The sequence below is a fragment of the Lynx rufus genome, unplaced genomic scaffold (genome assembly GCF_022079265.1).
Source record: "Lynx rufus isolate CCGP_SWC_20201006 ecotype Redwood Valley unplaced genomic scaffold, mLynRuf1.p SCAF_5, whole genome shotgun sequence".
Taxonomy (NCBI): domain Eukaryota; kingdom Metazoa; phylum Chordata; class Mammalia; order Carnivora; family Felidae; genus Lynx; species Lynx rufus.
The window spans coordinates 91394714-91418589 of NW_025814867.1; the positions used below are offsets into that span (position 1 = coordinate 91394714).

The 23876-nt window shown below is 36.9% G+C and overlaps 2 protein-coding genes across 2 annotated transcripts in view; one reads left to right on the forward strand and one right to left on the reverse strand.

Moving 5' to 3' along the window:
• EAF2 (ELL associated factor 2) overlaps positions 1 to 13009 on the reverse strand; it is a 36666-nt gene extending 23657 nt beyond the window's left edge. Inside the window, exons 1-2 of the mRNA XM_047099581.1 lie at positions 12853 to 13009; positions 4008 to 4102 (exon numbers count right to left, since the gene is read on the reverse strand). Of these exons, the coding sequence (XP_046955537.1) occupies positions 4008 to 4102; positions 12853 to 12961 (204 nt within the window). The 5' untranslated portion in view covers positions 12962 to 13009. The remainder of the gene's footprint in view (positions 1 to 4007; positions 4103 to 12852) is intronic.
• Positions 13010 to 13194: 185 nt separating this feature from the next.
• Positions 13195 to 23876, forward strand: part of IQCB1 (IQ motif containing B1) — a 63593-nt gene continuing 52911 nt past the window's right edge. Inside the window, exons 1-5 of the mRNA XM_047099910.1 lie at positions 13195 to 13279; positions 13719 to 13801; positions 18196 to 18305; positions 18538 to 18700; positions 20694 to 20823. Coding sequence (XP_046955866.1) covers positions 18206 to 18305; positions 18538 to 18700; positions 20694 to 20823 — 393 coding nt within the window. The 5' untranslated portion in view covers positions 13195 to 13279; positions 13719 to 13801; positions 18196 to 18205. The remainder of the gene's footprint in view (positions 13280 to 13718; positions 13802 to 18195; positions 18306 to 18537; positions 18701 to 20693; positions 20824 to 23876) is intronic.

A 23876-nucleotide genomic window follows, 5' to 3' on the forward strand; every position in this document is an offset into this window, starting at 1 on the left:
TTTTTATTAGTTTCTTCTACGTGGTACTACCAAAGAAAACCTAGAGGAATGAAAATTAGAGAATCTATCCTATCTGATGGGCATTAAAGAGGGCATTTGTTGGGATGAGTACTGGGTGTTATATGTAAGTGATGAATCACTAAATTCTACTCCCCAAACCAACACTATGCTATATGTCAACTAACATGAATTTAAATTAACAAAAAATAAGAATTTTGCAAAAACTACTTTACAAAGGTCAAGAATTTATCAATGTCAAGAAGACTTGGATTTGAAATCCAACTATGTGGTTTATAAGCTACCTAACTTTGGGACACTTACCAAACCTCCACACGCCTCAGTTTCCTCATTAGCAAAATGGCATCAGGAAGAGTTCCTAAACCATAGGTAGTTGTGGGGCTTAAGTGAGCTAAATCTTTTTTTTTTAAGTTTATTTTTTTATTTTGAGAGAAAGAGAAAGCATGAGAGAGGGAGGGGCAGAAGGAGAGTGAGCCAGTGAGCGAGCAAGCAAGAATCCCAAGCAGGCTCCACACTGTCAACACAGAGCCCGACATAGGGCACGAACTCTCGAACCATGAGATCATGACCTGAGCTGAAGTCAGATGCTTAACCAACTGAGCTACCCAGGTGCCCCAGTGAGCTAATTCTTATAAAGAACATAGAATAGTACCCTTTACATACAACACTTAATAAATATTAACTACTACCATATAAAAAAATCTACCCTTTTGAAGAACTTCCAGAAACTGAAGGTACTCTTAAAAGTATAGTGTAATAGGGGCGCCTGGGTGGCGCAGTCGGTTAAGCGTCCGGCTTCAGCCAGGTCACGATCTCGCGGTCCGTGAGTTCGAGCCCCGCGTCGGGCTCTGGCTCGATGGCTCAGAGCCTGGAGCCTGTTTCCGATTCTGTGTCTCCCTCTCTCTCTGCCCCTCCCCCGTTCATGCTCTGTCTCTCTCTGTCCCAAAAATAAATAAACGTTGAAAAAAAATTAAAAAAAAAAATTAAAAAAAAAAGTATAGTATAATAAAAGTACTATTTTATAGGATGACTCCTAGCTTTTATTCATTTTTACCTGTATGATGAAAGCCAAGTTCATAAAGAAAATAGAGAATCTAAATGCCTCAAACTAAAATCATTACATTCCTGCAAAATTAAGAACTCTGAAGAAATGTAAAACTCCTACTTGTTTAAAGAAGTTCTTTAATTAAGGGAGGAAAACCCACAAAGTGAATTTGAGAATGTAATTTCTACTACAATTCACAATTGTCCAAGGACTATATGGCCAGCAGAAAAATATATTTGCTCTTGACAGGTGATAATTTTAACTATTCTCTTTCATTTCAGCTGTCTAAAAAGAGTTATAGGATAAAGTTTAAATTCTTTTGCTTTACACATTAAGCCCTTTATTATCTGATTTCTAATACCTGTCCATCTCCCACTGTGTCCCTAGTAGACTCCTTCTGACCTAGCCATAGTGGCTTTATGTAGTTCTTCAAATGTAACAGACTCTTTTGTTGCCTTGTTTTAGCCCATGTATTTTTCTTTTCTCTGCCTAAAACATTCTTCCCTCTTTCCTTTACCTGGGTAACTTCACCTCTCCTTCAAGACAGCATACCCTGGCATCTCCTCTCTCTCTGCTGACTGAATTATTGCTCTTTTGTACTTCTGTAATATTCTACGAATACTTTTATGACAGCCCTTACATTTCTATATTTTGTAATCAGTAATTTCCTGTCTTCCTAACTAACTGGTAATATTTTTTAGGACAGTGACTATGTCTAGTCTTCTGCTGTATTCTTAATAGCTACCTAGCACAGAAGTTACCACATAGAAGGTAAATATATATACATATATGGCCCACTGTCCATCTGTCTCTCTTTCTCATGCACACATACACACACACAAATATTGAGATATATTCTTTTTGGACATATCTCTGGTGTCCTGGGGGCAAGGAGTTACATCTTCCTAAATTATTTCTTTGCTGTTAAAGAAATTTACAATTTGAAGCCTTGAAAGCTTCTTTCTATAATTGTCATTCTTTTAAGAGGCATTTCAATTTTTAAATTATTTTTAATTTATTATTATTTTTTATTTGAGAGAGAGAGAGAGAGAGAGAGAGAGAGAGAGAGACCATGTCAGTGGGGGAAAAGGGCAGCGGGAGAGAGAGAATCCTAAGCAGGCTTCACACTCAGCACAGACCCTGACACAGGGCTCGATTCCATGATGGGGGAATCATGACCTGAGCCAAATTCAAGAATTAGATGCTCAACTGACTAAGCCAACCAGGCACCCCAACAATTGAGATCATAACACGTGGTGGATGGTAACTCTTAATTGAAGAAGGATATGGGTGATTGAGAAAAGTTTATTAACAAATGTAAAAATCCCCATCTGCTTGCAGTAGAAAAGCAGTGCGGGGGTTGGGGGGGGTGCCTGGGTGGCTCGGCTCAGGTCATGATCTCACAGTTTGTGGGTCTGAGCCCCAGCTGTCTCTGTGCTGACAGCTTGGGGCCTGGAGCCTGCTTCAGATTCTGTGTATGTTTTTCTCTCTCTGCCCCTCTCCTGTGCTCTCTCTCTCTCTCTCAGGAATAAACATTAAAAAATTATAAAAAATAATTTTGACTGATAAAAATAAGAAAAAGAAGACTAGGGGATAGAGAACTTGCTTGCTCTACCTCTAATCATGACAAATAATGTCATAAATGCATATAGGAGAATGTAGATGAACTAGCACAAAACCATTTCCATTAAAAAATTACACAAAGACAAAAATCTCAGTCTGTGCTTTCTCTATATGTTAAAATAAAATGTTACAGTCTTTGTGTTCTCTGAGAATAGGTCAAGTTGGTATAAAAGAAAAAAAGAAACTTAAGCTGAATGCTAAGAAATTTCTAACTCAAAGATTGAGAAAACTAGACCATACAACAAATAATTTGTATATCTGTGTAAGCAGTATTTCACAGTGTTACTTGGAAACATCTGGAAATTTTTTAAATAGACAAAACTTTGGTTAAAGACCTAGAGTCTTTCTTCTCCAACTCATTCCCCCAAATTATTGATAAAATCACTCTAAAAGCACAAATTCAATCATGTTACTACTCTGCTTAAAAGCCTCTAAAGGCTCTGTAATACCTATGGGATAAAATCTAAATTCTACATTAGAACTTACATTAATTCATTTATTCCACAAACTTCTTGTTCTTTCTCTATCAGAGCCATTCACATAACATCCCTTGTACCTAGGATAGTCTACTCCCTTTCTGCCTGATGAAATTCTACCTGCCTTTTAAGATTCAGCTCAAATAGAATGTGCTTTGTGAAGCCTTTCAAGATTCTACCAGGCAGAATATTTGATTCCACATATGTGCTTGCACAGAATTTTGTACATGCTCTAATGTATAGCATTAGATATTTGTATGTCTTTCTGCTATAGCAGATTAAGACTAAAAGGCAGGGGATATGTTCTTATTCCTAGTTCAGAGTACAAAATCTGGCTTATAATAATAATTTAATAGGTATATGTTTAGACCTCCAATTGTTTCAAATCATCTGATGTGATAGTTCTTAAAACTTATTAAATGGATCAAAGGTGTTTTTTTTTTTAAGTATTTTAAGGGGTGACTGGGTGGCTCAGTCAGTTAAGCGTCTGACTCTTGATTTCGGCTCAGGTCATGATCTCACTGTCATGAGATGGAGCCCAGTGTTGGGCTCTGTGTTGGGCTCTGTGCTGCATGTAGAGCCTACTTAAGATTCTCTCTCTTCCTCCCCCTCTACCCCATCCCTACTCGTGCTCACTCTCTAAAAAAAAAAAAAAAATGAATAAATAAAGTATTTTAAGACTATTTTTCCTGAAATAGCTTAAAATAAGTGGGTTTTTTTTTTGCTTTGGTATATTTGTTAATTACTTTAACTATCACTACATGAATTGTGCAGTTATTTTCATTTAAATTTAGTATAAATACTGCAAAAGGATCCTTTAAGTCCAAACACATGGAAGTACTCACTTCTATATTTGGCAGAGTTATTGTCACCTGTTCACCTTTGCCGACTTCAAGCTCTCCTTCACAAGAAGTGTCAATGGAAGCAGGTTTGAAGTCATCTAAAAATAGAAACAGATATGGATTTTTATAAGATGGAGCAATACCTGGGTACCTGGATATCAAAGGGGTGCCTGTGTGGCTTAGTCAATTAAGCATCCGACTTCGGCCCGGGTCATGATCTCATGGTTTGAGTTTGAGCCCTACATCTGGCTCTGTGCTGACAATGCAGAGACTGCTTCGGATTCTGTCCCCCCCGCCCTCTCTGCCCCTTCCCTACTCATGCTTCCCTCCCCCTCTCTCTCAAAAATAAATAAATAAATAAATAAACATTTAAAAAAGTGTGAGCATGTTTCAGAGTGATAAATCATTTTTTAATAGCCAGTAATTAAAATGGTTTAGGAGAGTCTTCATACTACAAATAAAATCCAAACCAGTTTGGAGATACCTATATCTATATCTATATCTATATCTATATCTATATCTATATCTCTATATATCTAGATAGGTATATATCTATATATCTAGATAGGTATATCTAGATATATAGATATATAGAAATATAGATATAGATAGGTATATATAACTCTGAGAAAAAAAGAAATAGCTGAACTCTACAACAGTATTCCTCAAACCATGTTCCCTCTGGATCCTGTTTAGACTGCAACCTAGACTAAGATGTTCCACTGCTAAAAACTACATAATGTCAATGTTTTCACAATTTGCTAAAAACTTATATTAGTAGAATGCTTTCAATTTTCAGTCTTTTTCTCCCATAATTTTTCTTAAACCACCTTGGGTGCCTACTATCACTTGCCTGTTGTTCTAGCAGAATACAAAATTAATGAATACGTGGCAAATACACATTCATGGGAAAACTTAAGAAAAAGCAATCACTGAATTTAAAAGTTTGAGTTTTTCATGGATATATTTGCCACTAAAGGATACATAAATGTAATCAAATCTGCAACTTCAGAATACTTAAAATAGAATTTCATTTTGAGTTAAATCATAATTCAAATGATGTTATTAAAATCTATTACCCAGAAGAAATTTAGGGTGTTCAGATATTTCACATGCTGAACAAGTTTAAAACCTCTAAGATATGAAAGCCATTTAAAAACAATTCATATCAATACATATTAAGGACTGATAATTCTGATACAGAATTCCTCCAGTTATATACATTTTTCCCAGGTTAACTCTTTATTAAAATATAGCAGACATGCAAACTAGAATGTGAATCATAAGCTTGATGAATTTTCACAAAGTGGCACGAATGTAATCAGCAACCAGATCAAGAAATAGAACATTAGCCTCTGAGAGGCCTCTCCCAACTACCTCTACTCCAAGAGACTGATCTTTATATTAACAGGGAAGTACCCCCAAATGTCTAAATCCAAAGTACTGAACATTTATTAGAATTTAGAGAACTATAATAGGTAGGTCTTGTGAAAGGAGAATCTTCTAGTGCTCATCAAATGATCTGCTGTCTATAAACAAAAGCTGGCCGCTGCTTCTCAATGACAATTATAATGGCTAACATTTATAAGGAACACTTCCTGCCAGGCACCTTGTTAGCACTTCATATTTAATTCTTTTTTTTTTTTTTTTTAAATGTTTATTCTATTTATTTATTTATTTTTTTTCAACGTTTATTTATTTTTGGGACAGAGAGAGACAGAGCATGAACGGGGGAGGGGCAGAGAGAGAGGGAGACACAGAATTGGAAACAGGCTCCAGGCTCTGAGCCATCAGCCCAGAGCCCGACGCGGGGCTCGAACTCACGGACCGCGAGATCGTGACCTGGCTGAAGTCGGACGCTTAACCGACTGCGCCACCCAGGCGCCCCACTTCATATTTAATTCTTTAACAACTCTATGAAAAGAAATGAAATCCACTCTTATGTTCCTTAAGCACATATGAGTATAAACAATTTACACTAAGTATTCTTTATAGCATGGTTTATTCTTCATGTTGCTTTGATTCAGAACTGAAAACATGCAATAAGTATCTCTCAAATCTTGATGCTTATTTCCAGATTTTAAGAAACAGATTAAAAATACATAGACAATATGAAAAACATGAAAGAATTTGATTTACAATAGTAGTACCATTGAGGATAAAGATTAGACTGAAAATAAATTGGGAAGTTTGTTAGTAGCAGTAAGGTAATGACAAAGAAAAAATAATTAAGGTGTTAAGTTTTAGATGCTTGAAAGAAATTCTAGGGAAATAAGTGTTAGTTAATATCAATTAATGAAAAGACAACAATACTAAAGAAAAAAAATCAGAACTGAGCTTGAGTATCATGGAAATAAAGAAAGTAGAAAGCAGAAGACAGAAATAGCCAAGAGAATAAACAAAGATACAAAACAAAAACAATAACAGCAATAACTTATGTGTTAATTACTTTATTTTAAATTTTTTCTTAATTACTTTTATCTCGTAGCCTTACGAACATTCTCTAAAGTTGTGAATGCTCCTATGTTACAGATACAGCAAATGAGGGTAGAAGAAATCAAGTCCCTTACCCAAGATCATGCAGTTAATATTTGCTAAAGCCAGAATAAGGAACTATCAAATTTAACTAGATGAAAAAGATAAGAGGTTGACCAACAATGAATATCAGTCTTATTGATATCAACATTAATGGAGAAAGAAAACAAGTTCAATTTGAGCTAGTAAATACCATTTGTTATCCTAAAGTGAGAACTTCATTTTATAAGGATGTATACATAATAAATGAAGTAACCTCCACTTAAAGTATTTTAATATAAGTAATTTATCATCATGGCCTATGGGATACCCACAGTAACAGACTTTGTTGGTTTTAAAATGTCCTCAACTTCCTAATTTTAACTATCCTTTAAGGTTTTGCTCATCAGTGTAAATACTCATATAAACATTCCTCAATCTTCATCACTCACATCTAATCACTATGTCTTCTTCCATAATATCTTTCAGAGCCATCTCATATTCCATCTCCTATTCTTACTGAAGTCAAACTAGTTTTCAATCAACAGAAAGCTACAGCTTGACCATCTGCTTTTCTCTGTTTTTGCTCTTAGAATGTGAATCCTATTTCAAAGTCCCCTCTTCCCTAAAGTAGTCACTATGTGGGGCCCTTTCTCTACTCTCCAAAATCTCAACTTTTTTGGTCTTCTTCTATAGCATTTACCTACCACTCATCAAAACCTAACATAAACTTCCTGGTATTATTTACCTGTTTCTGTATATGCCCTACTGGACTGTAATTAAAAAAAAATTTTTTTAATGTTTATTTATTTTTGAGAGAGAGAGAGAGAGACAAAGTGCAAGTGGGGGAGGTGCAGAGAGAGAGGGAGACACAGAATTCAAAGCAGGCTCCAGGCTCTGAGCTGTCAGCACAGAGCCTGACGCGGGGCTCAAACTCACAGACTGGACTGTGAGATCATGACCTGAGCCAAAGTCAGATGCTTAACCGACTGAGCCGCCCAGGCACCCCAGAGCTGTAATTTTGTAAAACATAATGATTCATACTTTAATTCCTCCTGAGTTATGGCTCCTAGCATAGTGCCTTTAATATAATGGGCACATATGAGATCTTTGTAATTGACCCTGGTTCATATGTTTATCCCTCTCTGAACCAACTCCAAACTTATTTTTAAGTATAAACTTATTTCAGCTAAATTATGTGCAAAAGACTTGTTTTCTAATTGTCTCCTGAGGATCAGATAAATCTGTATTTCAAGACTCTCATTTCTTTAAGGTAGATACTGCCATATTTGTTTTGTACTTTTCACTAGCACATTTCTGTTCTCATAGAGGGCACTCATTGCTTAATATATGACAATAAAGGAATCTCTACAATAAATAGGTAACAGAAATGACATCCTAGAGTAAAGCCAGGGTCTTTTGATCTCCCATATTTTTCTGACAGTGACACAGAGGACAATATTGGGAGGCCTGTTGCTTAACTACAGTTAAATAATGCTTTAGAGGAGAAGCCAGAAAGGTAATTCAAGGCAGTGAAGCAGATCAGTGGGGAACCACAGTGACCTAGAGAATGAATAAGCCCAATCTCAAGAAGACAACCACAACTTGGATCCAGCCAACTCCTGTCAAGAGCAATATGGGTTTGGTGAGGCCAGGTTATCTTCTGATTTTTTAAAGAGAAGCTGGTAATCCAGATTTCTGTATAAAAGATCTTGATTTTTACATATTTACAACTAGTTTATGCTAAAACAATAACTGTGTGGGTCAAACAAAGCATCTCTAAAGTCAAACTCAGCCAACAGGCTGTTAATCTATAACCTCTGTTTTAGTGTTTAAAACTGATTATTTTTGTTTGTAACATATCATCACTTTAGATCTTCACAACAATTCTTTGAATTGATTATTCTCACCCACACTTTACTAATGGGAAACTCTGCTAAAGTAATGAAGCCAGTTAAAAATCAAATCAGGAACTCAAGCCACAAACTCTATCCACTCATATAGCCTCTTTGCCTTATTATATATCCACAGTTCTTTTTTTAAAAAATTTTTTAACGTTTATTTATTTTTGAGACAGAGACAGAGCATGAATGGGAAGGGTCAGAGAGAGAAGGAGACACAGAATCCGAAGCAGGCTCCAGGCTCCGTGCTGTCAGCACAAAGCCCGACGCGGGGCTCGAACCCACAGACCGTGGGATCATGACCCGAGACGAAGCTGGATGCTCAACTGACTGAGCCACCTAGGCGCCCCATATGTGTCCAGAGTTCTTAACTTTTGTGTGTGTTGGCAGGGGAGCGGGGGTTGTTAGGAGAGGAGGAATAGTCATAAGTCGCTATGGGAATCTGATGAAAATTATAGACCAGCCATAAATCCTCTCTACAGAAAAAATGCATATATGAACATACATATCAAATACTGTATAATTTCAAGAGATTCACAAGTCTCTGAAGCCTTTCTATAGATGTCTATAATATGAGACAACTATAAGAGATAGTAATGTACCCAAAATATCTATAGCTTTATTCAATGATAAGCGTGAACTCATAATCAATAAATCTATCAAAACTATTCTGAACCTATTTACATTTCTAATTATTTTACTGTTAGAATTAATAAGTTCTACTTTTTATTACTTGTTATATTAATTACTATTGCCTTTTATTTACTTTCAAACAAGTTTTTTTTAAGAATACAACTTTTGTGTTTCAATGGATTAAGTATAATTTTAGAATTACAGAATTTGTTAAGTAATCTCATGTTTTCTATATGTTTCCAAATATCAAATGTATTTTCTAGGTTGCTATGATTCCAGACTATATAGTTTATTTCTTTCAGTTCTCCTTGGTTTGGAAACCTCACCACCAATTTTACCATTTATTTATTCACTGTGGATATCCTTCTTCTATGTTATTTTTTTCAGGTTTACAGTACAATTACTTATATTACATATAGAGGAGAGAAACATTTCCTACTCTGTATTAATACTTTTTCAATCAATGTTGATCACTTTTCTGATTATTTTGGCTGTAGTGTCACATAATGTCAATATCTTCAAAAAAGAATCACAATTACTATCATAAATTTACTTCCTCGTATTTGAACTAATTCAACTAACTTGAAAACCCATATCCTTTCCAATATACCACATTTATCAGAGAAAATTAATTGTAAATATAATTTTAATCCAATTTCTCATTAATGTACTTTCTAATGTTTGCTCACACCAAAGCTTAACAACCACTTTTGTGGGAGTGGCTCTACATGAAGGCTCAATCTTCCTCACTGACCATGAGTTCATCAATTACTGTCAAGCAAAAAGTGGTATCATTTACAAACTTAGGAATTTCAATGTTTATTACCTTATCTAGATAGAAATTGTAAAATTAGCACTAGCCCAAATTCAAAATTTATTCTAGTGGGTCCTGTTACTCAAACTCTTCCACCCAGTGAAGTATCTGCTGCTAAACATTGAGCTTATCACTTACAGAACATCCCATGTCTTCCCTACCACATGCCAGACTATCTTTGTGTTAGGTTTTATTGCCAAGCCTTGATAAATGCTTTTTGAAACTCTAAGTAAATGACATTCATTGGCACTCCTCATACACACATGAATATACCCCTTCAAGGATAATGGTAACTATTATTTATTCTCTATGCACCAAAGACTGTGCCAGGTTGTTTATGCAATCTTATTTAATCCTTACCATTTATATATTAGAAAATGAAGGCTGAAAGTTTAGAGAATGTTCCAAAAGGTACATTACTTATTTGGTAGTGGAGGCCAGAATTCACAACCTGTTTTGTTAAAAATATTAGGCAGGCATACAGAGAAAGACAGATACCATATGGTTTCACTCTTATGTGGATCCTGAGAAACTTAACAGAAACCCATGGGGGAGGGGAAGAAAAAAAAAAAAAAAAGGACGTTAGAGTGGGAGAGAGCCAAAGCATAAGAGACTGTTAAAAACTGAGAACAAACTGAGGGTTGATGGGGGGTGGGAGGGAGGGGCGGGTGGGTGATGGGTATTGAGGAGGGCACCTTTTGGGATGAGCACTGGGTGTTGTATGGAAACCAAGTTGACAATAAACTTCATATATTAAAAAAAAATATTAGGCAGGCATAATTACCCCTGTACATAAACGTAGAATATTACTTTCTCCCAGATTACACTGACTTGAGTGTTTGTTATAAATTAGGTCCACTTGCCCTGTATAAAAGTAAGATTTCTTGTTCTATAGTTTCCATCCCTTACTCTGAGTCATTAAGAGTGAGGATCATAAGGTAGATGAAACTGTCCTCAAGGATAATGATTGGTTTTATTCAAATAAATCTAGAAAGATTCTGCCTGCTTCAACAAGAAAAAAAACTAAGGCCAAAAACTTTTCTAATGTCTTCCACAGCACTAAGCGTGTATTCAAATATCTGGGTATATTGTGATGGTTATTCCTATGGTTGTTTTGTCTTTTTTTTTTTTCATTCTTATAGCCAGATCAACTGATTCTCTGACTCTAAAGGCACAATTCCAGCATAGTGAGAACTTTTATAAATGAAAAGCTTTGAAGCACCTGCAGAGATCCTTTCAAAAGCTGTATTTTATCCTCTTTGTTTGGGATTCATGCCCTTAAAAGAGTATATCCAAATTATGCAAAAATTTGTTCTTAAGCAAATCTTTATAATCTTAAACCTTATGATTTGAAAAATCACTAAAAGGCTACTTTAAACCTGAGAAAGAAGAGGAGAGAGGAGGTACTATTTGCAAGAAAGGCATGGAGAAACCAGGTTATCAGCTTTATCACACTTTTGGAAAATGGAAGTGAAGGAGAGAAACGGCACAGCTAGCACTAGCTGTCTCACTGTGGGTAACCTTGGACGACAGAGAACTGCAAAGCAGAAAAAACAAAGGACACTGTTGAAGATCTGTTGACAAATATTTCCCCTGTTTATTCTACCAACTGGATGTTAATTTTGCTTAACAAAACCCTTTCATAAAATGTAAATGTATTCTTGGAGAGTTAAACCCATTGATCTTTATACCTTTACCCTGGGTTACTTTAATTAGATCATCTACAACTTAACCAAACTTCTGGAGAATGTTGAGGGTTTTTTTTTTTTTTTAATGTTTATTTTTGAGAGAGAGAGTGCAAGCAGGGGAAGGATGGAGAGAAAGAGGGACAGAAGATCCAAAGCTGGCTCTGTGCTGACAGCAGCAACCCTGAGAGATGCGGTTGAAATCATGAACCCAGAGATGATGACCTGAGCCGAAGTCCAACGCTCAACCAACTGAGCCACCAAGGTGTCTCAAGAAAGTTGAGTTTTAATGGGGTGTTTTGATTGAAACATGGAAAATCTCAGAGCAAAAACCATGAAGATCTCTGGACAGTCTAAGAACACGATGAGTGAGAAAGGTGGAATGATGAGACACTAAAGAAGAACAGGACAGGGGAAAGGAAGTGAAAAAATAGCTACTTTACAATTTTGCCACAGAAAAATAAGAGGTTATGATTCAAAGATCTCAAAGTTTCCTTTCCGCTCTATAATTCTGAGGGTTATTATGCAAAGAGTGAAATGTTTTACATACCAAATCATAATATACTATATTTTCCTTCCTGGAATCTATACCATCCAACTATTAAAGCAAAAGAGATCCTTTTTCTACCTGAACATTACAGAGTGTAATTTACCAGAACTACTTCGAGAGGACAACCAAAAGGAAGTCAAAAGGAGAGATCATAGGGAAGTAAATACCTTTCTAAAAAAGAAATGCATAACACACCCTCCAAGACTTTGATAATCAGTATTTGATAGCTGAACGAAATCAGGGGTCCAAAAGAGCTACAGATTACTGGAATGGTTTAGAATACCTACCCAGGAACACACTAAACAAGAACTCTCATCAGTCAGCGACAGAAAAAGTGAAGAAGGGAGGGAATATTTCCCTACCAGCCTCAAGGTACTACCTTCACCCTGCATAATTGTTCGGTCCTTTGCATCCTTCCATCTGTCACCTAACTACCTTCCTATCACCTCTGCATTATACACCAGTCACGTCGTCTCCACAGTCACCCCTGGGGATCTCCTCCACAAAGTTTCCCTTTCTGCTTGTTGGTCTCACTTGAATCTCTCTGCCCAGGGTGTACAACTGACACCTGCTCAACTCTGGCTTCTTCCACGAAACCCGTAGGACTCCAGGCAGGACAGCGGTTAGCGCCGGTCACCCCATTCTCCAGCAGAGTAAGGAGGTTTGTGGGATCACAATTCCGAGAAGTTTAATGTCTCCACGTCCCCATCCCCAGAGGTCCCCCTTTCTCCCGGGGATCGTCCTCACTCACAGCGTACAGTGTGGAAGGCGCAGCGCGGCTGCTTCTCGAAACTCTCGCCTAACTTGAGAACCCGCTCGCGATGATCGATGCGCGAGGGTCCCGCAGCTCCATTCATCATTATCCCCTGGCTCTGACTTTACCTCCACCACCTGCGCTCACTGTCATCTGCCACCTCATCCTGAAGCAGCTGCACTTGCTGAGGCCGGGGCAGCCACCAGACTCCGCCCCGCGCCCGACGCGCGCGGCCCCCCAGAAGCCTCTCGCGTGCTGATTGGCTGCGTGGAGAAGGGCGCCCCGCCCCCTAGCTCTGAGGATCCTGGTCCCGCCTCCAGACCCCTTCCCGCGTTGCGACGCAAGCCGCCTGGGAAAGGCCGCGCAGCTGAGGTGCGTGGTGGGAGGTGGGTCCTTCGGAGGAAGAACGCGAAGACCGGGTGAGGTAACCCGCCTGAGGTGGCGACTGGGGAGAGTGAGAGTCCCGGGTGCTGGGAGGCCTGGTGGGGTTCTGGGCCAAGTATCCCGGTGCTTAGGAGTTCCTAACGGGAGTATCTGTGCCTTTTCTGTGGAGATGTCTAGTGGAAACTGAGGCCCGGGGAGGGGCGGAAGCGGGGCACAAGGCCTGGTAGCGCGGAAGCTGGGTCTGGAATCCGGAGTGAAGGAGCCTTAGACCTCAGACCTTGAACTTGACTGGAGGCGACGCCGTTACCTCGGCAATCAACTCCTGATTTCTGTTCCAGAGGAAGTTCTCGGGAGTATTAGGATCGAGACGGGATGAAGAGGATGGGGGGGAAAAGGTTACAAGTTAGAAATCACGGTGTTTAGGATCAGTTGCAACGAGATTGCATTCGGTAGCCTTCTTTTATTTACTTCCTTCACAGTGATCTTTGGAGGCAGTAAACGGCACGACCAGGAAGACGAAATTCCCAAAAGATCAAGGTCAGAGTTCGTGCTGTGCAACAGGGTAAAAGCATTAATAATTGAAAAATACTTGTTTTTTTTTTTTTTTCCTGTCAAAAGTTCATGAGTTTAATGGTAAAGATGAGGGAAGTGTTATATTAGAAGAGAAGCACCCAAGAGAAAGTTTACAGATGGTTGCTATAACGGGTGGTTGTTTTTCAGGGTAAGTGTGTAATCAAACTCTACCCCGTTGCTTAACCTATACTGTAGCCAAATTTGTCAATTTATTGTTCTAGGCAAGTAGGTGAATGTGTTTCTAAACCTATCTGCTTGTGTAAATTCTTTTATAAAGTGTATTCAGACTGTTTGGTGTGGTAATTAAGTGCTTCAGGTTCTGGAGCCAGAATTTTTGGGTTTGAACCCTAGCTTCATACTTTACAGTGTGACTTCATGCAAACTAAAGTATACTCATCGTTAAAATTAGGGATGGGGGGAATGATAGTGCTTATTCCTTAGAGTTGTTAAGAGGGTTAAATGAATTAATACATGAATGGATTTAAAACAATTCACAGCACATAAAGGTCTCCAAATGGTTATCGTTATTGAAGTATAACTCAATTATCTGGCAACATTTTAGAACCATCCTTGGTTTCTGCTTTCTTTTCTAAATCTTGAATTATTCTAGAAAGTAGGAATTTTGTTTACTGGTAAGAAAACTGGTTCAGAGAAGCCCAGTCCTCTGACTCTCTGGTCTGTTTTCTTATCTGTGTCATCTATTTGGCACTTAAAATATTTTATATAATTATTTTACATATACGTATATGTGTGTGTGTATTTTTCTTTCCCAACCGACACATGAACAGGGACTCTGTCCTGTATAAAATCTTTGTGATCTATGCATCTAACATAGTGCTCTACACACGTTTGGTGATGATGATAATGTTTCAGTGATCTTTTATTATGTTAGCCAGAGTGCAGCAACAGTGCTTTAAGCCTATTTTACATGAAAAAGATTCCAATTAGAAATCTGAGGTTTCCATAATCCTAATAAAGAGAAAAGCAGAGTCAAGAAATTGACTTTTGGAGTGCCCAAAGTTTGTGCATTCATTCATTCTTTCAACATATGTTTATTAAGTACTTACCAGGTATGGGCAAAGGCACTAGTCTAGTCTCTGGGAATATGGCAGTGAATAAGAGAGATAAGAAGGCAGCCACCAAGGATGGTATGAGCTTTGCTGTCATGAAACTTACCTTCTAGTGTGAATTTTCACCAAACGTATTAAAATGAACCAGGTTGTACGAGTCCAGGAATAAAGAAAAAACCAAAAAAAACTAACCAAACAGGTTAATGAACTAAATAGAGTTGGAAAATACCCCAAGTGACATTTCACATTGCTTTGTTTAGGTCTACTGATGACATATTACCTCAGGAATTTATAACAGCTGTATGCATTTGTTCTTTTCCACAAATCTATATCCTCATCTAACTTAAAAAAATTGTTATATTTCTGTCTTACACCATTCACAAATAACTTAAATGTGTATTGAATATATAAAGATATAAGTAAATGAAGATCTAACTAAAACAAACCCATAAACGCACCAGAAAAAAGTTGAGACTGTATTTTATTTATTTATTTATTTTTAAATTTTTATTTAATTTATTTTTTTAATTTACATCCAAGTTAGCATATAGTGCAACAATGATTTCAGGAGTAGATTCCTTAATGCCCCTTACCCATTTAGCCCATCCCCCCTCCCACAACCCCTCCAGTAACCCTCTATTCTCCATATTTAAGAGTCTAAGAGACTGCATTTCAACTCTTAGGGTTAAGGAGGACCCTTCTAAGAATGATACCAAAGTAGAAGTCATAGAGGAAAAGATTGTTATATTCGACTATGTGAAAATTGTGAAACTGTGGTGAAGACACCATAATGAAACTTAATAAATGACATAAATTGTTTACACCTAGTATAAAAGATAAAGGTTCATATCCATATATGAAAAGCTGAAAGCTTCTACAAAAGAATAATCCAGTAGGAAAATTGTTGAAGGATATGAATAGAAAATATTTGAAAGAAGAAATAACCAGTGAACATGAAATGTGCCTAATTTGTCTAATAATCAAAGCAATACAAATTAAAGATGATATCATTTTCCATCTAGTAGATTGGTAGAAATGTATAAGATAGCAGTATGTATCAGTGAGGGCATAGTAAAAAGAACACCGTCATATGTTGTTAGAGGAAGTATAATTTGAAACACATATTTCAAAGAAAAATTTGGTACCATCTAATCAAAATTTTAAAAATTTATATCCTGCCACCCAGCCATCTGACTTCAAGGGAAATTCATCCTGCAAGATACTAGCATGAGTGCGTAAAGATGTGTACATTCATAGTCATTGCAGCATTGCTGGTAATAGCATACTCTGAATGACCTCCAATAGAGGGAATTGTTTAAATATATTTTGATGCACTCTTACAAAGGAAGATAGCATAATGCAACCATTAGAAAGAGTGAGATAACTGTATCCACTCTCTTGGGAAGTAGTATGCCTACTATGTGACAGGAGTGACACCAGGAGTTGTGCTGGACTTTCTTTGAAATATTTTCAGAAAATTTATATTTTAATGATTTATATTTTACCTAAAAAGGATGACATTTCGATGCTTATGGCCAACTCCTCAATATAAAGGGCAATTTTGGTGCCAATTTTGAAGAATAATACCTAAAAATAAGTGAGTTAAAAGTATGTCATCTGTGTTTTTTATTATTTTACATGGAAGGGAATATAATGAACATTGTATCTAAAACCACAGACTTTGGAGTCAGACTGATCTGGATTTGAATACGGACTCCACCAGATGCTGGTGGAACCATGATAGGTTCCTTCAAAGTTTATTTTTCATATCTGTAAAATGAGATGATTACAGCCTCTACCTCATAGTCTTGTGAGAAGTAAGATAATGTGTGCAAAAGCACTTAGTACAGTGCTTAGTTCATAGTAAAATACTTAATATATGTTGGCTTTTATTGTAAGTGAAGATTGTACTTTTTGTTAAATGATACCGTTGAGCTTTGAGTGTGGTAAACAGCAAATTGAATTGGGATGTGTCTTATATTTAATTTTAAGGTAATTGATTTTATGGTGATGAAAAAGAATGAAATCTTGCCATTTGTAACAACTTGGTTGGCACTGGAGGGTATTATGCTAAGCAAAATAAGTCAGAGAAAGATAACACATGATTTTACTCATGTGTGGAATTTGAGAAACTTAACAAGACCTTAGGGGAAGGGAAGGAACAAGAAGAGAAGAGACAGGGAGGCAAACCCTAAGAGAACAAACTGAGGGTTGATGGGTGGGTGGGCAAGATGGGTGATGGACATTAAGGAGGGCACTTGTTGGGATGAGCACTGAGTGTTGTATGTAAGTTATGAATCACAGGATTCTACTCCTGAAGCCAAGGCTACACTAATATGAGGATAATAATAATAATAACAAAGATAATTTGATTTACTATGCTATTTATTAATAAGCTTTTGTTATCTTATAATTACGTCCCATTTCTGAGTTGTGTGTTGAGGATCCCCAAGACCAACCCAAGGTTCAGTGATTCACTGGGAGGGCTGACACCTCTTAGGATATAGTCGTATTTGTGGCTGTGATTTACAGTGAAGGGATACAAAGCAAAATCAGCAAAGAGAAAAGGCAAATGGGGCAAAATCGAGAGGAAAACAGGTGCAAATTTCCAAAAGTCTTCTCCCAGTAGGTTCGTATAGGACACACTTAATTCTTCCTATAATGAACTGTCACATTTTGAAGTGTTGTCTACCAGGGAAGCTCACTAGATACTCAGTGATAAGGGTCTTTATTGGAGGTGGTCATATAGGCATCGTCTACTACCAAGTACCAGAATTCCAAGCTTTTGGAATGAGAGCAGGCATTCTGCATAAATCACATTGTTTTCACAAACACTTTAGGTACAGTGAGCCACTCTTGTTAGGGAATGGTGGAAACCCTTCTGAAATCCAAGTTCACCAGCCAAGGGCCAGTCTTGGCACCAGCCAAGGGCCAACTTTGTCTCAAGCTATGTTAGCTCTTTTCTGCACATTCAGTGTCTCTTTTATGATCAAAGAATTAATTTCTATCCCAGGATTATTGTGCAGATTAGAGAGAGTGAATGTGGAGTATCTAGCACTGTTCCTGACTCCTAGTGCGCGATAAATAATACCTGCTGTAGCTGTCATAGTAAGTTATAGGAGTCTCTAGCTCTATAGGTATTCCAATTAGAAACATTAGAATCTCCTGTAAGGAAGAAATTGAAAAATCTATCCTTCACTTCTCAAAGCAAACAAAACAAATTTTATATTGAAACTATTTTTCAAACATTATTTAGGGAGCAAATGTTTTAGGGCTGTTTGACCTTTATCTTTCTGATTCTGTTAAAATATAGGCGATAAGAAATGAAACCAACAGATACAGACCCAAGGATCTTATCTCTAGCTGCCGAAGTTGCAAACAGTCCTGAGCAGAACGTCCCTATTATACTGTTGAAGTTAAAAGGTAAGAAAATCTTTTTGTGATTGGCTAACACTATTTAAGGAACAAAACAATTCTATCATGGGTATAGTTTTAGCATTTGTTTCTGATTTGTTCAGAAAAATCTTAACATTGTGATAAGAAAGTGCTATGTTTCCTTTTTAAAGTAATTTTAGTTATTATTCAAACTATAAAAATACAAAAGTCTTGGATTTATTGAGCAGAAATAAGTATATCTTCTTTCCTTTTGCCTTAGAAATAATAAACAACACACCTTTAGGAAGCTCAGAGTTGAAGAAAATAAAACAAGATATATATTGTTATGACCTCATTCAGTATTGCCTTTTGGTCCTCAGTCAAGATTGTTCTCGAATCCAGGGTGGTTGGACTACAATTTCCCAGCTTACACAGATATTAAGGTAAAATGAAGCAATGAGTCCTCCTGTTCTTGAGGGATATAGTAGTAGATTCTTATTTTCAACATTTGCTTCTCTTTATTCATCTGCTTAACAAGAATTGGCAACCTTCTGTGGTAGGTTATGGTTGTACTTTTCCTCCTTTATACCATATATTACTCTTTGTAACTGTATTTGTGAATATTTCACTATCTAAAATTTTGCTACATAAGTCCTGTGAAGATGGTGATCATGTCTTTTGCTCACCACTGAGTCCCAAGTACTTAACAGACTCTTTATTCACTAAGGAATATATGAAGAAATGAAGATTTTTAAGGCACTGGCTCTATACTGGAAAAACTTACAGTAGACATGGGATGACAGTCATGTGACTTTATCATACAAGGCTAAATGAAATAGGTGCTAAGATGAAAGATGTAAGCAAAGTACTATAGGAGAACAGATACAAAAGCTAGTCATTTTATGTTGTATTGATTTAGCTATCTCAATTGTATATTTCATTAGGTAACCAAAATCCTGTCCATAAAATTTAGAAGATCAAAATCTTTTATTTTTAAAGGGGATAATAAAATAAACCAGTTGTTCTCAGTGCCTAAGCCACTTTCTAATTAAGTAACTAAACACCTGTATTACTAATTGGAATCTTACCTTTCAAAACTGCGCATTCCTAATTTGTTACTACATAAAGGCTGGATTCAATGTGTGTAGTTAGAAAAAACTATTAACAGATACACATATCTTGGTGGAATCCAAGTCTTAAGAAATCCCCCCGTATGGTGTGCCTGGGTGGCTCAATCGGTTGAGCGTCCAGCTTCAGCTCAGGTCATGATCTCAGTTTGTGGGTTTGAGCCCCACATCGGGCTCTGTGCTGACAGCTTAGAGCCTGGAGCCTGCTTCGAATTCTGTGTCTCCCTCTCTGTCTGCTCCTCCCCCGCTCATGCTCTGTCTCTCTCTTTCAAAAATAAATAAAAACATTAAAAAAAAATCCCCATGTTTGTGCATATACAAAAAACATAATTTTTTAAATTAATGTCCACAATCAAAGTAGGTACTCTTAAATAATTTTTAGGAACGAAAGTAAAAAGAGAAACTGATACATGTGAATGTTTGTCCATAAATTTTAGGATTGATGTGCAAAAACAAAAGTACATTGAGTGTTAACCAGCTAAATTTTAGCATACTCATATGTAGTCACTATTGCTTATCAGTGTCATCTTCACATGTTGAAAAGCCTCTAACAGCAGTGTTTACTCATTAGAGATCAGTCTTGGGTTGGGGACTCTTGTTAGTATTAGTCTACACCAATACTTTTTATTATCAAGAGCTTTGAATATACCCATTTCATAACTAGGGAGTGACTTTTATGTGAAGTTTCAAGAGGACTCATTTCTCTAAATGACTTTATCTACTTTAACATAAATTGTAAAGTGTCCCTAATAAAGCAAGGTTTTTGTGGTTTACTCTTCTGATATAAGGAATGTGTAGTCAGATATTTTGCAGTTTAAGAAAATAGATCTATTGGAGAGTAGAATTGGTATTAGAGTATTTGATTTCTTCATCTGTCCCTTGTAGACTAATCCTACCCTGGGTATTTTTCAGCTATCAGATGTCTCAAAGGTATCAACACAAATGTTTTTCATGAATTAGACTCCCAAGGTATTGTATTGCTTTTAGAGTGTTTATAGCTCATTCACTGAAAACTTGCCTTGTTTCTCTTTATTGTGAATCAGGTGTATTTTGTTTCCCGAAAAGCTGACAAGTAGGTTTTTAGGACATATGAGTCCTAGCTCTCAGTACAGACAAAGTTCACACCACTGGACTTACTTCTCCAGAAAGTTGTAATGCTAATTTTCCAGCAAAAGTTCTTTATTGGCTTGACAACAAAAGAGATAACTAAAAATTCTCATTAAGGCACAGTGTTGTGTATAGAAGCTCTAGCATTCAACTGAAATTTATAATTAACACAAACAGTCACAGACTTGTGCTCTTATTTTAGTCATTGCTGTGTGGGCTTGGAGCCAGGAGAAGATGCAGAGGAATTTTACAATGAATTGCTTCCATCAGCTGCAGAAAATTTTCTGGTTGTGGGGAGGCGATTGCAAACATGTTTCATCAATGCAGCTAAGGTATATGTGTTTATTCAGGATTTTAATAGCCAAAATTCTTGAGAAGATGTTCCACATTATTTTTCACATGTGCAGTATTTGGCTGAAAGTACAATTAGAATAGTGGATCCAAACATTTTTGAAATTATAACCAAAAAAGCCTCTATGTGTGAAATTTTAAAGTGCTGGCTGAAGTATACCATATGACTTTTTGAAGAATCTGCTTTGCTTCTCAACTTTGAGCAGCACCCATAGACATTTATTTCCATAGCATCTTTCTAAAATACACCTACTTAACAGTAGAGGAAAGTATTGTTCTGTGGCCCAGCACTTTTCTAATAGCTTCTGTGGCACAGAACAATAAAGGTGAACTTTCTGTTTGATCTTTCAGATCTTCTGTAGTCAAAATATTTCAACTCAAACATAGGGCTTACTAAGTCCAGCAAGTATTTCTTGGGTGGATTATGCTAAATGCTGTACGTACTATTTTTTTTTTAACCCACAGATTACTTAGAAATATGTTGCTTAATATCCAAATATTTGAGAATTTTCTGTTTTTAAAGTTTTTATTCAAATTCCAGTTAGTTAACATGCAGTGTAATATTAGTTTCAAGTGTACAGTTTAGTGAGTCAACTTTCCATATAACACCTGGTGCTCATCACAAGTGCACTCCTTAATCCCCATCACCTATTTAACCCATCCTCCCACCCACCTCCCCTCTGGTAACCATTCTGGTAACCATCAGTTTGTTCTCTATAGTTGAGTTTTTCTTGGTTTGCCCCTCTCTTTCCCTCCATGATTGTTTTATTTTTAAATTCCACATATGAGTGAATTTTCTTGATATTTTATTGTTACTAATTTCTACTTTAATTCTATTGTGGTCAGATAACATACTCTGTATCATTTCAATCCTTTGAAATTTTTTTGGACTTGTTTTATGGCCCTTTTATCTTGGTGAATGTTTCATTACAAGCAGTCCTTGCTTTGCACAGTGCTATCTTGATTGAAACTCATGCATATCAGAAACATGTAAAGATTTTGATATGGCACAAGTTTCATTTAACATGGTACCATGCAAAAAGTAAGGACTGCCTGTATATTGAATGTGAACTCTGTTGTGTGGAATGTTCTGTGAATATCAGATCAATTTAGTTATAATACTTAAAGAAATTGTAAGTGTACACAGCTGAAACTTCTTTATCTTGTAATATTTTTTGGCTATATGTACATTTGGCCTACTGCTATATTAAATTTTGAACAGATTAACAACTTTTGGGAGTTATGAAGAAAAATAACTAGGTTATCATGGGATATTAAATTTCATTTGAGGTGCTTTAAGTATAAAGAATAGACATAGTCTTATACTTAACACCTAGGCTAATAAAGTCGGCAAGATATTTAGATATTTCTTTAGAAAACATAAGACAGCTCTATTTTTAATTTAAAAAACAACAAATTAAAAAATTATGAATGAAATTGAATGAGACATACAATATGGATGAGATAGTAGTTTGAGTATAAGAAGTATTGTTGACAGTTGGTGGTTCAGTTGGTTAAGCATCCAACTTCGGCTCAGGTCATGATCTCGCAGTTTGTGAGTTCGAGCCCCATGTTGGGCTCTGTGCTCTCAGCTCAGAACCTGGATCCGGCTTTGGATTCTGTGTCTCCCTCTCTCTCTGCCCCTCTCCTGCCTATACTGTGTGTGTGTGTCTCTCAAAAATAAGTAAACATTAAAAAAATTTTGTTTTAAAGTATTGTTGACAGAGAATTTAACTTAGTAGTAGAGTATATAGGCTTTCTATGTAATAGGTCACAAATTCTTCCAGCATCCCCATTGGCATTTTGAGGTTGGTAGCAATAAATAAATTTTATATATTTCTAGACTTAATTCAAGTCAGTTAAAGCAGCACAAACTATAGAAATTTGTGTTAGACTTGATTTCTTTTCCTGGCTGTGCCACAAATTAACTGTGGGTTCTTGGGCAGATGACTTGATTTCACTGTTACCTGTTTTCTCCTTTGTAAAATGATTTCTTTTTTCTTTTAAATTTTTTTAAATTTTTTTTAACGTTTTATTTATTTTTGAGATAGGGAGACACAGAGCATGAACAGGGGAGGGTCAGAGAGAGGGAGACACAGAATCTGAAACAGGCTCCAGGCTCTGAGCTGTCAGCACAGAGCCAGACGTGGGGCTTGAACTCATGGACCGCGAGATCATGACCTGAGCCAAAGTCGGCCGCTTAACCGACTGAGCCACCCAGGCGCCCCTTCTTTTAAATTTTTTTAAGGTTTGTTTATTTTTGAAGGAGAGACAGAGTGTGAGTGGGGGAGGAGCAGAAAGAGAGGGAGACACAGAACCTGAAATAGGCCCCAGGCTCTGAGCTGTCAGCACAGAGCCCGATGGGGAGGCTCAAACTCACAAACTGTGAGATCATGACCTGAGCTAAAGTCAGACTCTTAACTGACTGAGCCACCCAGGCGTCCCTGTAAAATAATTTCTATCTCATGAATAGGTCAGACCATTAAGACAGCTTTATGTTTTCTTGAGAGTATTTTTATTTAATATTAGGGGCAATAGTAATTACGGTCTTTTCATTTATATAGTCCTTTAAAACTTTTCATAATACTTTCCTATTCTTTATTATGGTATTTGTATAGAAACGAAAACTCCTTCAGTAATACATTAAAGGGGGTAAACTACAGCAAAAGAGGGCCACTTTACCACAGAACACAATGAAAATAGATAAAAAGGAGATTACAGGGGTGTCTGGGTGGCTTAGTCGGTTAAGCATCCAACTCTTAATTTTGGCTCAGGTCATGTTCCCAGGATGGTGGGATCGAGCCCCATGTCAGACTCTGTGCTGAGTGCGGAGCCTGCTTAAGATTCTCTCTCTCTCTTTCTCAAATAATAAAAAAAAACGATTACAAGAAAACTGAATTTATAAGGTTTATCTACCTAAGTGTTTCCCAATCAAAAAAATTTGGGGGCACCTGGGTGGCTCAGTCAGTTAAGCATCCAACTTTGGCTCATGGTACGGTTCACTGGTGAGTTTGAGATGTGCCTTGGGCTCTGC